Here is a 14,943-nt window from a genome sequence, read left to right as displayed (position 1 = left end):
AGGAAGGAAGGAAGGAAGGAAGGAAGGAAGGAAGGAAGGAAGGAAGGAAGGGAAAAAAGAGAGGGAAATAAGGGATGGAGGGAAGGGAGAAGGAAATGAAGGAAGAAGGGAGGGAGGAAAAAGAGGAATAAGGAAGGAAAGGAAGGAAGGAGACAAGGACAAGCATTTATTAAGCATTTACTGTGTGCCAGGCATTGTACTGGAATACAAATACAACCCAAAAGAAGACAGTCCCTGCCCTCAGGGAGCTTATATTCCAGTCCTGGAGGACAGCACACACCCACACACAGGGGGTGGGGCTGTGGTGCGAGGCTAATGAAGGTACTTGGCATGGATGCATGGTTTGAAGTCATGAGAATCAGGAACATGGCCAAGAGGGAAATGAAGGCAGGCCAGCCTGGGCTTCTCCACAAAGTGGAGGCTTTCGGAGTATTTAATTGGGGGAAAGGGGAGTGGGCCTAGTGGAGGGATATTTCACAGTAAGTAGGCACGGGGATGGTAAGCTGTTCCAGAGTGAGGAGGTCCCAGGCTCCCAGGAAGTTTCAGTATGGACTAGCAGTAAGAGGAGGCATGGTTTGGAGTGAGGAGAGTCAGGAACAGGGCTGAGAGAGAAGTGAGGCAGCTTGGAGAACAGGACTTAAACCCCAGATTATCAAACCTGCTACCTAAGCCTTACATGTCCACCACTTGCTGAAAACCTGTTACTAAAATTAATATATAAAATTGCTGTGCAAAAGTAACATTAATGGAGTGTATTGAGATAGCCTAATATTTTGAGGATGTGGGCCTCCCTAAATTGAGTAATATGGGGAGGGAAGAATTAGAGAAATTATTTGCTTTTCTAATACTGCATAAAAGACCAATCAGTGTAACACAAAGGTGAACAATAATTTCAGTAGATTGATGGGGTTGTTTTTTGTGCTTCTTAATGGAGGAGGGACTGAAGGGGGTGGTGTGGAAGGAATAACTGTGCACCTGCAGAAGTCCTGTTTGAATGAGTATTGTTCCAGGCCTCTGCTCCTATAATGATCTTAGTTTGGAGAATTAGTTGGCAGTCAATCCCCAATACAAAATATAAAAGGTAGCTTATTCATATTTTCTACTAACTGTGATTTTTAATTATTCATGTACTTAGACATTTTTTTTTTCAATCTGGAAAATAGTGGTTCTTAGGGGAGTCAAAGAAAAGGGTTAAGGTAGCAGGACAGGGCTTCCTGCTGCATTTTTAATCCAACAACATGTTTATTTGGCCAAGTCAAAAAATTTTAATAAAGATACAATTTAAGATATTTAGACACAAAATAAGTTGGCTTCCTTTCCTGTCATAAATTTCATTTACTGTGTTTAAAAAAGAATTTACATGAGAAACCAAGTAGAGGTAATTCCTTCATTTGGAAAATATTTACTGAATGTCCCCTTTGTGTCTGTCACCTGTCTTTGGTTCTGTTGAGCATGCAAAGTGTAGCCGTGTATAGCTTCTCCCTTCAGGAAGCTTCCTGTCTGATTAGGTAGTCAAGGTGTGCACACATCAGCAAGAGTTTAGAAAACAGTCCAAAATAAAAATAAGAACTATCATAAGGCAGCATCTGATAAGTGACATATATGTGTAAGAGATAATGAGTGCTATAGGTTCAGAGGAGAATAATACCACTTTCATGTAAAGTGATCTTGGTGGGCTCATGTTGTTGTTGAGTTTCAATCATGTGCAACTCTTTGTGACCCTGTTTGGGGATTCTTTGGGCAAAGATCCAGGAGTGGTTTACCATTTTGTTCTCAAGCTTATTTTACAGATGAGGAAACTGAGGCAAATAAGGTTAAAGGACTTGCCCAGGGTCACACAGCTAGTAAGTATCTGAGATATTTGAACTCGGGGCTTCCTGACTCCAAGCCTGGCACTCTCTGCACTATGGTGCCACCTAGCGGTCCTAGTGAGGGTGTGCTTATAGTATCACAGATTTAGAAAAGACTAGAGGCCACCTAGTTCAGCTCCCCTCCCCAGCCACTTTTTTTTTTTAATATGACAAAACCACAGCGGGGGGGAAAGAGGTGTGATTTGACCACAAGTAGCAAACACCAAAGCAGGATTTGAACCCAGACCCTCTGACTCTAGAGCAAGTACTCCTTCCCCTGTGTCAACCTGAAAGAGACCTTGAGCTAGGCTTTGAAGAGCAGATAACTTTGGGGTGTGTAGAAAGGGAACATGTTGTGAAGTCAGCGCTCACGAGTTCCCTTTTTATCCTCCCCTGACAGCACATGGCACTTAGAGATGTTTCTTAAATGCCTGTTGATTTGAAGTTTGAACCAGATTGTGGAGAACATGTCAGAGTTTGGAGTTTGAATTTAATTGTATAAGCATCCATACAAATTCCAGGGAGCTAATTCTAATTGTGCTTATTATACAATAATTGAACAGTATTTGTTACTTTCTGAGAGTTCAGAGGAATCGTAATTATCACTAATATATAGATATCACTTTAAGATTTGCAAAATTATATACGTGTCTATGTATGCACACACACACACACGATATACCAAAAGTCCTAGCACAATTTTAACCCAGTCTCCTTGAGACAGATGCTAGTAAGTGTTTGAGGAGGGATTTGAGCTCAGCCCTTGCTGACCCTGTCCATAGAGTTCAGTAGTCTGTCCACTACGTGTCTTGTTCAACTTGAGTTTCTATCAACAAACTTAGTCCCAGACTAGGATGGAACCATGCTAGTCATTTCCCTGCTAATACTAATCCATCTGTGGCCTTGCGGCAGAATTATTTTTGACAACCACATGGTAGCTTTTATTTCCTGGCTTGTGAGACATGGGGGGGAGGGGCGCAGATGCATTGTGGCTGACTTGTCCCTGTACTTGGGATGGATGCTCTGCATTGTGGGATCTGAGTGGAAAAGTCATTCCTGATTGGTTCTTCCTTCAGAAGCTTTTTCACTTGCCTTTTGTGAGGACTGTTGCATGTCCAGTGACCTCCACGCTACCTTTAAACCTTTTTGTTTTCATGAGGAAGTAAGGACTTCTTTGTCTTCAGACAGTCCACGTTTCTTTCTTCATTCTCCCTTGCATCCAAAATGTGTACATGGCAGAAACTGAGCTCATTAAAAGCCATATAATTTGGTGGACTGAATTATGTGTGTTGGTTCATAGTCTGATCTCTGCCACCATCTCTTTGGCTGGGTTATGTTCACATCATTTCACCTCCATGGTACTCAGTTGCCTCATCTATAAAATGGGAACATCAGACTAAGTGTTTATAGGGTCCCTTCCAACTCTTACATTCTGTAGACTCCATTTCAGAATGTTGAAGTGGTCTGACACAGAATGTGTAGCTCACTTAAAAGCACAAAAAAGGTATGTCAGTATAGCACAACAGCATATCTAATTCATTAGGAAGCTTTTCATTCTGAAAAGGTTTAGCTACCTTGGCCCCACTGCACCATGGTTTTCCTACTTCTCGTAAAGCATGTAACCACCTAGCAAAACATGCCATCAAGAACTTACATGACAGAAAAAATGGACTGTTCAGGTAAGTTCCCAAGATTTGTAGCAGGGCAGACTGTCCTGCCTGCTGCACCAATTGTAAGGCCAGATGTAAGGGGGCTGATCTCTTCTGCCCTGATATGCCAATGGTAGGGACACAGATCCTCTGAGAAAATACTGAGGTACTAGTACAGTAAAGAGGGGCCCATGCCAGCTTAGGTATGTAAGTGTTGATATATTAGGGTTTGTTAGGTTAATTTGGTTGGTTGGGAGAGTTTACTTACAAGACCTAGTCATTGGTGGCAGGAAGACAACAAAATGGTATAATGGATCCCTGCACCAACCCCAGCCTAGGTCAGATATATAGAAATAGAACTAACAAGGCATAGTGCCAGGGATGGTCCAGGGCCACATTCAAGTTTTCCCCTGAGACAGTTGGAGCTTCTTTTGCTGTTTACCTTTACTCAAGGTAGTTTACATTCTCTGTGGAGTCTTAGGTCATGTTCCCAGTCTTGTCACCACCTATAGTCAAGTGGTAAGGGTGAGGTAGGTAGGTAGATGGTCTGAGTGCTGCCTTCTGGTGTTAGGAGAAATCAAGGAAGGCCTCCCTCATGTTGGGAGTTTATAGGAGTATATGAACAAAGATCTCCCCAGGGTAGGCAGTCATGGATGGGTTGTGTAGTGGAGGGAACTTCCAAATTTATGACATCAGAGATCTGTTTACTTAAATAGTTGAGAGTGGGGCAGCTAGGTGGCACAGTGAATAGAGCACTGGCCCTGGAGTCAAGAGGACCAGAGTTCAAATCCGGCCTCAGACATTTAACAGTTACTAGCTGTGTGACCTTGGGCAAGTCGCTTAAGCCTAATTGCCCTCCAAAAAAGCAAAAACAAAATAGACTAAAAAAATAAATAATTGAGAGTAATGGGGGATAGGGCCAGAATTAGGTTGTACGGTTTTTTTGTTTGTTTAAACTAGAGCTGCAGCGTTCCTAAGTATTCTATAAGAGGGTCAGGTTAACAGACCTGAGAATTCATTGGTATAAGGAACTGTTAGGTAGGGAAATTTCCTCTGACATAGACTGGCACTTTTTCTTTTTCAGTTTATAGTCTTAGAAAGTTGCCTAGAGGGGGCGGCCAGGTGGCTCAGCGAGTAAGAGCACCGGCTCCAGTGTTGGGACGACCTGGAGATCGAATCCCGGGCTCAGACACTCAGCACCACACCCAGAAATAACTGGCCGTGTAACCTTGAGCAAGTTACTTAACCCCGATTGCTTAAAAATAAAAAAAAATTAAAAAAAAAAGAAAGTTGCCTAGAGCTCTGAGAGGTTAGGTCACTTGCCCAGGGTCATAGAACCAGTATATATCAGAGTTCTTCCTGACTTTGAGATCCATTTTCTGTACACCATGCCACGTTGCCTCTCATTGTAGAATCAAGGACAGTTAGAGAGTAGAATTTAAGTCCCTTGTCTAATAAAGATCTAAATGAGTCGAGTGCACATAATATAAAAATATTAAATGCTATTATTATTGTTAATAATATTAATAGTAACTAGCTGTGATTCTGTAGCATGTGTGTAGCTCAAACTTGTCATTCCTTAAAAAGATCTCTTTTGGGCTTGTCTAAGGCAAGAATTTTGAATGGCTCCACAAAGTATTTGTCAGAGTCCAATAAAGAGTAGCTAAGAGTAGAAAAAAAATTATTTCATATCAGGGCTATCACATATTTTTGATTACTGTCTTTACCTTTTCCACCCCAACATGTATTTTCTTTATAATAATTCCAGTTGGTGGAATTTGCCCAGTTCCTAACTCAGATCACTCTGAATGTGTTGTTCTAGTTTGAGATGATATCCAGTTAAATTGCTGTTGTAATAATGCTGGGGACCCTAATGCCAGTATTAAAATGCCAAGGACAGAAGGGATGCCTGGCATTATTACTAGCATTTCCATTACCACCTGTCCCCAGCCCCCACCCCTTCTATTGAAGAGCTGACTCCAAAACCAATATTTCACACCATCAAAAAGCTAGGAGGACTAGTCTTCTAACAACCACCTGTCAGAGCACCATGGCATTTCCACACTAGCAATATAGAACAAATGAATTATAGAAGGAATGATTTGACAGCTAACTCTTGGAAAGAAGATCCTTTTAGCTTTCAGAGAATTTATGAAGCCAGCCACTTCTTGAACCACAGAGGAGTTAATTACCATAGAAGGAGAAAATGTAAAGAACCATAGAGCCATAGGGAAAGCCCTCATGATATACCGGGTGTTTGTTGTTTAGTAGTTTCTCAGTTGTGTCTGACTCTCTGTGACCCCATTTGGGGTTTTCTTGGCAGAGATACTGGAGTGTTTTGTCATTTCCTTCTCCAGCTCATTTTACAGATTAAGAAATTGAGGCACACAGGGTCACACAGCTAGTAAGTGTCTGAGGTTGGATTTAAACTCAGGTTCCCCTGACTCCTCACAGAGCTCTATCCACCGCACCACCTAGCTGCCCATTCCAGGTCTAAAAATGCTTAAATTTTAGAAAGAAATTTTTAAATTTTTTAAATCTAGAGATTTAGCAATCTCTAGCTTCTCAGTGTTATGGTCCTGATGAAGTTGAGTTGTCTAAGCATAATCAATATTTATTAGTCTAAGAAATGTCCAAAGTAAGGGTAGAGATTGGGGTTTGTGAGAACAAGCTGCTGCTAAGACGGTCCAGGGGACCATATGTCATGTGTGATCAGGTAAATGGCACCTTAAGGGGCTCCTGGCAGGAGTTTCACAGTGGTGCTCCAGAAGATTTGGCAACCCCTTGTTCTCTGTGTATACATACGTACAGGGGTTCTACCCCATGCTTAACTGACAAGGGGTCTTTCAACACTGAAAATATTTAGCTCCCTCGGTCCCAATTCACCATGGTTTTCAGATTTCTAGTTCTTTTCTCCTCTTTTATCCACATTGTCTTCTCATTCCCAGGCTCTTCCAGCCAAAAATTAGGAACCTAAAGTATAAGGTTGTTTTGTCTTTTTACTGAATAGAATTCTCTCTCCCTTCTTTCAGTCTGTTTCCAATTTTGTGAGACAAAAGTAATTCCTTCTCTCCTCCCTTCCTTCCTTCCTTTCTTCCTTCCTTCCTTCCTTCCTTCCTTCCTTCCTTCCTTCCTTCCTTCCTTCCTTCCTTCCTTCCTTCCTTCCTTCCTCTCTCTTCCTTCTGTTGTTTCTTCCTTCCTCCTTTCCTCTCTTTTTCTTCCTTCCTTCCCATCTTTATTTTTCTCTCCCTTCCTTTGTTTCTTCTTTTCTTTGTTTCCTGCCTCCCCCTTGTTTCCTCCCTCCTTTCTTTCCTATATCCTTCCTTCCTTTCTTTCTTTCTCCTCCTTTTTCTCTCTCCCTTCATTTTTCCTTCTCCTCTCTCTCTCTCCCTCTCTCTCTCCCTCTCTCTCTCTCTCTTTTGCTTTCTCTCTCTCTGTCTCTTCTCCACCAAGCATAACGTTCTTTTTTAGGATCAATTCTACACGTGCCTATAACAAGTCTTAAACCTCAGAACTGTGTAATTTACAGTTCCTGTTGTAGGTGGTGTGCTCCTGCTGATTCTGAAAAGAGTTCCTTTGTCTACTTGGGAACATGTCATTCTGGTTTCATAAAATTGGACTTTCAAGCTTATTTCAGCTGGAACCCAGTCTTTAGCTAACAGTCTTTAGATTAGGAAGCTCCTGAGTCATTCTGCTCTGGCCCAAGACTTTTCTTAGCAACATTAAAGCAGGTAGCCATCTTATTGACTTTAATAAATCATTATCATCGTCATAAAAACCTTTTTAAACTTATTGTTTACAAAGAAATGGACATGAATTATTTGATTGTACTCTCACACCAGCTCTGTGAGGTGACTGACTGCTCCATTAACCCTGTTTTATGAATGAGGAAACTTGAGACTGAGAGAGGTTTAACAGATGTCCTCTGTGTCCTGCATCTGGTAAGGATCCGAGGCTATGTTCAAATGTTGATCTTGACTCTAAGTCCAAGTGCTCTACTCACGTGATAATCTCATTGACCAAATTATTCATGATGTTAACTTCGTTAGCTTAGAAAGAAAAATTATTCTTAGAAAGAATCTACCCAGTAGTTACTAATATTATAAGTCATTGTTATGGTTAAGATTTAGTGTTAAATTATTATATGGCCTGCTTCTAGTCACCTTGGAATTTTCCATTTGACATACAGTAACAATAATAAGTAGAATGTATATAGTGTGTTATTATTTAAAAAGCAGTTTGCCCATGCTATCTCATTTTATCTTCTCACCAGTGCTAGGAGGTGGGTGCTATCATTATTCCCATTTCATAGATGAGAAAACTGAGGCAGACCAAAGTTAGGTATATAAAATAATATGGTGAGTATATAGTTACCTTAGACTGTATAGACAGCTGCAAAGAATTTGTCTCTGTAAATGACATTTGTAATTCTAGAAAACATGTTGGCAATCACTATGACTTGAGCTCTTTGAAAGATCTTGCTTTCATTGGTGTGGCCAATTCCCTCCACCAGTGTCTATTGCAATCTGCCCAGGTGTCAATGGTTCATGGATTGGTGTGGCCAGAGGGTATGGCATTAGATCAATACTTGATGGCCCTGTGCTTTGGTCAGGGAATTCAGGTAAGAGCCCTCCTACATCAATGTAGGTTACAACTTACCTATGATTTGGCAAATGAGTTCTGGGAAGTTTGTCTCAGGTCCAGTGACTTGCTTATGGTCACACTTTTACTAAGTGTTAGAGGCAGGATTTGAACCCAGGTCTTCCTGACTGGAAGTCCAGTACTCTGTCTCACCACACTGCCTCTGGGGGTATGAAATAATAACTTTGTAATTCACTTGTTCTTATCTAATATACATTTCTGAATGATGGGCTTAGGCCTTGCTTCAGCTAATGGTTTCTTCTCTCTCCACACTCTCTTATTCTTCCCTGTTGTGTCATCTGGATGTTGAACTGACCCATCCTTCCTGCTCCTTTGTAGCATTGCACTTACTAATCTGTCTTTCAACCTAAAAGCCCCCAAATCTGATAACGAGGGCTTGACTCCTTCCTCTATAGTCTGGGGGCTGCTCTTCATATAGCAAGGAGAGAAAGGAAGGGGCAAGTTGCTGGCATAGTGGATAGAGTATTGGACCTGGAGTAGGAAGACCTGAGCTTAGATCTGGCCTCAGACATGTTCTTTCTGTGTGACCCTGATTAATGACTTCACTATTACCCGAAATAATAGTCTACTCTACTAATAGGAACTTTGAAGAAAACTATTAGTGGATATTACCACTGATGCCATATACTAGAGGAGAAATCAGAACATATTGGTTCTAAACATGTAGTCATCAGGTCCCTGAATCTGTTTGTGAGACATACTTGAAAGGATTATAGGCCTAGCCTCTGCCTGTAGGAGAGGACAGTCTCCTTCAGATATGAAAGCCTAAGGCTCAGCCAGCATCATGGCTGTCTGCCATCCCATAAGCAGGACTCAGCCTCACAAGCTGAAGTGTGTGAAGCAAGACTCCAGTCATTGAAGGATTGAGGTATCAGGCAGGGAACCAGTACAGAGACCTAGACCTGGCAGGATTAGGTAGGCAGCAAGAGTCCTAATCACAGAACAGGAGCATGGATGGGGATCTGATCTTAAGGAAGAGGTCAGCAACAGCAGCAATAGCCATTATTTATATAAAGCTTTATGCTTTTAAAAATGCTTCACATACATTCTCTCAGTTATTGAAATTGGGTTTCAAGTTCAGAAACACTGAAAGCATTGTGAATTTGGTTCTGACCCATGGTTACCACGATTCTTCTTTTCCCTTCTCTTTGTTGTTGTTTAGTTATCACAATTGTCTGACTCTTTATGATCCTGCTTGGGGTTTTCTTGATAAAAATACTGGAGTTTTGCCATTTCCTTCTCCAACCCATTTTACAGAGGTGGAAACTGAAGCAAACAGTGTTAAGTGACTTGCCCAGGGTCATAGAACTAGTAAGTGTCTGAAGCCAGATTGGAGCTCAGTTCTTCCTGCTCCAGGCCCAGTACACTATACACTATACCAGCTACCTGTGCCTACCCTTTTCTTCTTGCTATATTGACAACAGCCCCCAGACTACAGAAGGAATCAAGCCCTAGTTATTGGGTTTGGAGGCCTTCAGGTTGAAAGACAGATTAGTGAGTGCAATGCTGCATAGCACTGTGTTTGTAACTCTCCCGAGCCCCATATTCTTGTGCTTTATTATCATAGGTAGTATAGCTACTGGTACATATTTATGTCCTCTCTCTCCATTAAACTTGTTAGCTTCTTGATATTAATAATAATAATGATAGGTAGCTTTTGTAGAGCACATTTTATCTTCACAACAACCCTGGGTGTTAGGTGCCATTACCACCCGCATTCCCAATGAAGGAATTGAGGCAGTCAAAGACCCTTTGCCCAGGGTCACATAGCTAGTAAGTAGCTGCGGCTGGATTTGAATTAAGGTCATTCTGACCCTAGGTCCAGTGTATTGTCTGCTGTACTATTAGGTGCCTTGAGAGCAGAGGACCAGTTTTAACCATTGCCATCCTCCACAGTACCTGGTGTAGTGCTTACAAGTAGTAGCACATAGTAGGCATTTAGTGAATGTTGAACTGAGTTGCCTAAGCCTCCTAAAAGACTTCCAAATGCCCAAGTTGCCCTGGGACACACTAGTTCCTAGATTCTGGAGTTTGAGAGCCTTCCCCAAAGATATAAGGACAGAATGTAGACTCCTAATGCATGTCCTGGAAGCAGTTTCTATTCCCCATAAATTACTAGAGAGCTTTTCAGATCTCCATTAAAGTGAAGAAATGATGGAGTTTGAAGAAGTACCAATCATTCCCTCTCCTCTTTGTAAACTTTGCTGGTTGGGTCTTTCAGCATCCCTCAAGACCAAATAAATGCTTAGGGTCTCCATGATCAGTCATGAAGTTTCATGGCTATATTCTTAAGCATCTGTGCTCTTCTCCTTGTGTTTTATCATGTTATACCAGGGTATGGCTTTATAGAAAAAAGAGGGAAAGGGAAGAAAACAGGAACAGAGAGGAGAGGGGGTAGACCCAGAAGGCAGAATGCGACATTTTTTAAACATGGTATTTTGCTTGACTGCATTATGGGGGTTTTGTTTTTGGGGGGCTTTTTTTTTCAGTTTTCTCTCAGTGTAGGTGAGAGGGAGAGAATAAATTTTTGCAGTAAGAGAAAAAGGAGGAGGAGGAAGACAGAGAAGAAAGAGATGAGAGAAAGAAGGATGGAAGGAAGGAAAGAAAGAAAGAGAAAGAAAGGAAAGAAAGAAAGAAAAAGAAAGAAAGAAAGGAAAGAAAGAAAGAAAGAAAGAAAGAAAGAAAGAAAGAAAGAAAGAAAGAAAGAAAGAAAGAAAGAAAGAAAGAAAGGAAGGAAGGAAGGAAGGAAGGAAGAAAGAAAGAAAGAAAGAAAGAAAGAAAGAAAGAAAGAAAGAAAGAAAGAAAACGCAAGCCCTTATAAAACCCCCATAAAGACATGGTATTTTACTTAACTACATTATGGGGGTTTAGTTTTTCCTCAGTAGGAGTGTAGGTGGGAGAGAGAGAAAATAAATTTTTGTAGTAAAAGAAGGAGGAGGAGGGGGAGAGAGAGAGGAGGAAAAAAGGGAGAGAGAGAGAGAGAGAGAGAGAGAGAGAGATTGGAGATGAAAGAAAGGAAGGAAAGAAGAAAGAAGGCATGCCCCTATAAAACTTACTGCTACATTCTCATGGGGCTTACTGTTTTCACGGAACCTGCTATATCTCAAGATCCAGATAACAAGAATAACCTCTTCAAAGGTATAGACAGGCTTTAGAATAATGTCAGACAATGATATGAAATTGTTGCTAAGTAATATTGGAAATGAGCTGACTTATTGCCAATGTGTGCCTAAATTGACAGTTATAAAGTAGTGCACAGTGTTTCTAGTATATGCCCTATCTGAGCTAACTTAGGAACACAATGAAAATCACTGCTTTGAATGATTATTAGCATAGTGTTACCTAGCAATACCATAGTTATGGCTGGAAAAACCATTTTCATTACTTTAAGTGGCTTATAACTTTTCTTTTAAACTACTTCTTTGTGTTGACATTTTGCTTGGATGTATTTTAAACAGAGATGAAAATCTGGTTAGCTCCTTCATAGTTCAGAAATGGAACAAGTTATGAAATTTTAATTAGCTCCTTTTTAGGCATTCTGATAATTTTAACTTTGGTCATATTCAACTCCATGTAGGTCATTTAAATCAACTAACAAGTACTTATTAAGCATTTGTCACATGCTAGGTTTTGTGTTAGGTACTGTGGAAAAGAAGAAAGAAAGAAACAGGGAGGAAGGAAGGAAGAAAATAATGAAGGAAGGAAGAAAACAAGAGAGGAAGAAAGAAAGGAAAGAAGGAAGAAAGAAAAAGGGAAGGAAGGAATGAAAGAAAAAAGGAAGTACAGAAGGAAGGGAAAAAAGAAAGAATGAAAGGAAAGAAAGCAAAAGAAAGAAGGCAGAGAGGGAGGGGGCAAGGAGAGAAGGGAAAAAAGGGAGGGAGGGGGAAAAGAAAGGAAAGAAAGGAAGGAGGGAAAGGAAGGAAAAAAGGGAGGGAGGATGGGAGGGAGGAAAGAAGGAAGAAAAAAAAAGAACCACTACTTATAAGGAACTTATATTGAGGAGACAAGATATACATGTGCAAAAAATGCATCATAAATATAAAGTTGATGAATACAAATGTACATAAAGTAGTAAAATATAAGATAGATTGGGAAGGAAAGGTAGGTGTATCGAGAGCTGGCCTCTGAGTCGGGAAGACCTCTGATACATTGGTATGTGGGTCAAGGCCCCAGGCAACTCTCTAAGATTCTATTAATTCCTGATCTACATTGGAAGAATGAGTGTCTTCACTGGGAGTTCCTTAGATCAGTGAAATCATAGGCACAGCCCCTAGTCCTTTACATGATGAATGTTGGGCAGAAAATGCAAAAATGCCCTGTAATGGTGCATGTAAAAGGGGCAAGGGACAGACCTTAGTGACTGTCTTAGTCACTGCCTTAAGACTGCCTTAGTGGCAGCTGAGCCATTGAAGGTCGCCCTCAGTCCAGCCAATGTTACTCTGCTCTGGTAGCCATTCTACTCAGAATCCAGTCATTCCTTTATGGCAGGCTAGAAGATAAGTTTCTTACCCAGAATCAGATGACTGTTCACTACAGAAGTTCAATAATAGTTCAAATGTGAATGCACCATTTATCATCTGTGCCATGTTAGACATTTAGAGGACTACTAAATGAAGTATTGGAGAGTTACAGAAATGTCTGGTGTTTGAAGCCCCATTAGCCAAATGCCTCTTTAATGCACTCAAGCTTCCAGTAGTGACCTCTGTAAACTCACACAGAATATTCCTTTATTATACATCAGATTTTTCTCTCTTTTCCAAGTAATGTTCACATTATTCCCTCCACATTATGGTCTTCAATGTTTTATATTCCAGTCTCCCAGAACGATGGTCATTAAGAGCCTACACATCTGTGTTGTATTTTGACCCTCGGATGAAGATATTCATCCAGAGCAAAAGAGTTCAGACCAAGCACCTGTCTTACTGTCTCTACAGACCCAGGTAACTCCATTTCCTTCAAATTGTCTTCTTAGAGATTTTCATTTTCAAACCAATGGGCTTGAAAGCCAAAAAAATGACATTTTTGTCAAGGTGAGGAAATTGATTTTGATACCAGGGACCTTTATAATGTAAACAAAATTCAAATTGAATTGGCAGGGAGGGTTGCTAACAAGTAATCATGCATGGCAAACATTTGGCGGTAATGGTGGTTCAGTGGTGGTGCTATTCTGGGAAGCCATTAAATAAGATATTCAACAAAAGTGAGAATTTGTTTTTTAACTTTGGTGCCTCTCAGGTACTTTGGCTGTTGTATGAAAGTTTCTTTGAAAGACTATAATTCATTTATACATCTAATTTGTCAGATGCATTTTAAATTACATATGTTTGTGACTATTCCTTTTTATTGGGAGGGGGGATAGAGTGTGGACTTGTAACTTCATTGATAGAGGGAACTCTCAGAGAGGAGAACTTCTCTACTATTGAAATCTGGGCCTGCTCAACAATTTTGGTCTTAGGGAATTGTCTGAGGGCACTGAGAGGTTAAGTGACTTATTATGAGTGCCCCAGGATCACAAAGCCAGTATATGTTAGAAGTAAGAGTTGAATCTGGGTCTTCCTGACTATGAGACCAGTTTCCTATCTATTACACCATTGCCCTTCATGTGTCATTATATAGCAACATATATTTGCAGTCAAAACACCTGTGTGGTACACTTACTATGCCCTGATAATGTTGCCTATTGCAGAAGGCATATCTCTCCACTGTGTGTTTAGGCTGCTCATTTATCCCAACCTGCACTCATATTAGCAGGCCTGAGTTCCCAGAGTAAGACCACTATCGTGTAACTATAATTCAGACTCTCTCAGAATCCTAAGGGTAACACTGTTTGGGGCATATACTTCACCTGCTCACCACCATCCCCTTCACAGTGATGACACCATTAACCTTTTTAAAAATAATATTTTATTTTTCCCCAGTTACATGTAAAGACAATTTTTAGTATTACTTTTTTTTTAATTTGAGTTCCAAATTTTCTCTCTCCTTCTCTCATCTTCCCTTTCCCTGAGACAGTAAGCAATTTCTCATAGGTTGTAAATGTTCAGTCATGCAAAACGTATTACCATATTCGTCTTGTGAAAGAAGACACAGGCTCAAAGGAAAAGAAAAACATGAGAAAATAGAGAACATGAAAAATAATATGCTTCAATCTGTGTTCAGACTCCATATCTGGAGGTGGATAGCAGTTTTCATCATGAGTCCTTTAGAATTGTCTTAGATCATTGTATTGCTAAGAATAACTAATTCATTCACAGCTGATCATCATACAGTGTTGCTGTTACTGTGTACAATGTTTTCCTGGCTCTCACTTCACTTTGCATCAGTTTATATAAGTCTTTTCAGGTTTTTCTGAAATCTGCCTGCTCATCATTTCTTATAGCACAGTAATATTCCATTATAATCATATTCCACAACTTGTTTGCCCATTCCCCATTGATAGGCATATCCTCAATTTCCAATTCTTTGCTACCATAGAAAGAGCCACTATAAATATATTTTTGTATAAATAGATCCTTTCTCTTTTACTATTAAATCTTAAATAGAAAATAATTCCTTAGTAGTAAGGCAAAAGCAAGTGTAATCAGTACATCACCATTGCTCAGTATAAAGCAAATGCAAGAATCATCAACAAATTACAATCTACACATAAATCCAAGTCACATTTCCCAATGCACACAGTATTCCAGGTAGAAATTGGGAGCACAATTATAGAAATCTAGCAAGAAGCAAGAAGATACATGGGACAATCCATCTACTTAAGGCTCCTCACAACTCTGGATTGT

The 14,943-nt window shown here is 40.3% G+C and overlaps 1 protein-coding gene across 1 annotated transcript in view; it reads left to right on the top strand.

Annotated features, from left to right (window-relative positions):
* The window catches only part of MORC1 (MORC family CW-type zinc finger 1), a 197,612-nt gene that overhangs the window by 41,203 nt on the left and 141,466 nt on the right, over positions 1–14,943 (top strand). The window contains exon 8 of the mRNA XM_069069913.1: positions 12,976–13,101. Coding sequence (XP_068926014.1) covers positions 12,976–13,101 — 126 coding nt within the window. The remainder of the gene's footprint in view (positions 1–12,975; positions 13,102–14,943) is intronic.

This window comes from Petaurus breviceps, unplaced genomic scaffold, assembly GCF_028583685.1.
Source record: "Petaurus breviceps papuanus isolate PSGF00001 unplaced genomic scaffold, PetGlider_PUasm1.0 90792, whole genome shotgun sequence".
Lineage (NCBI taxonomy): Eukaryota > Metazoa > Chordata > Mammalia > Diprotodontia > Petauridae > Petaurus > Petaurus breviceps.
Note: the sequence above shows the minus strand (reverse complement) of the source record. Positions and strands in the feature narration are given on the sequence as shown.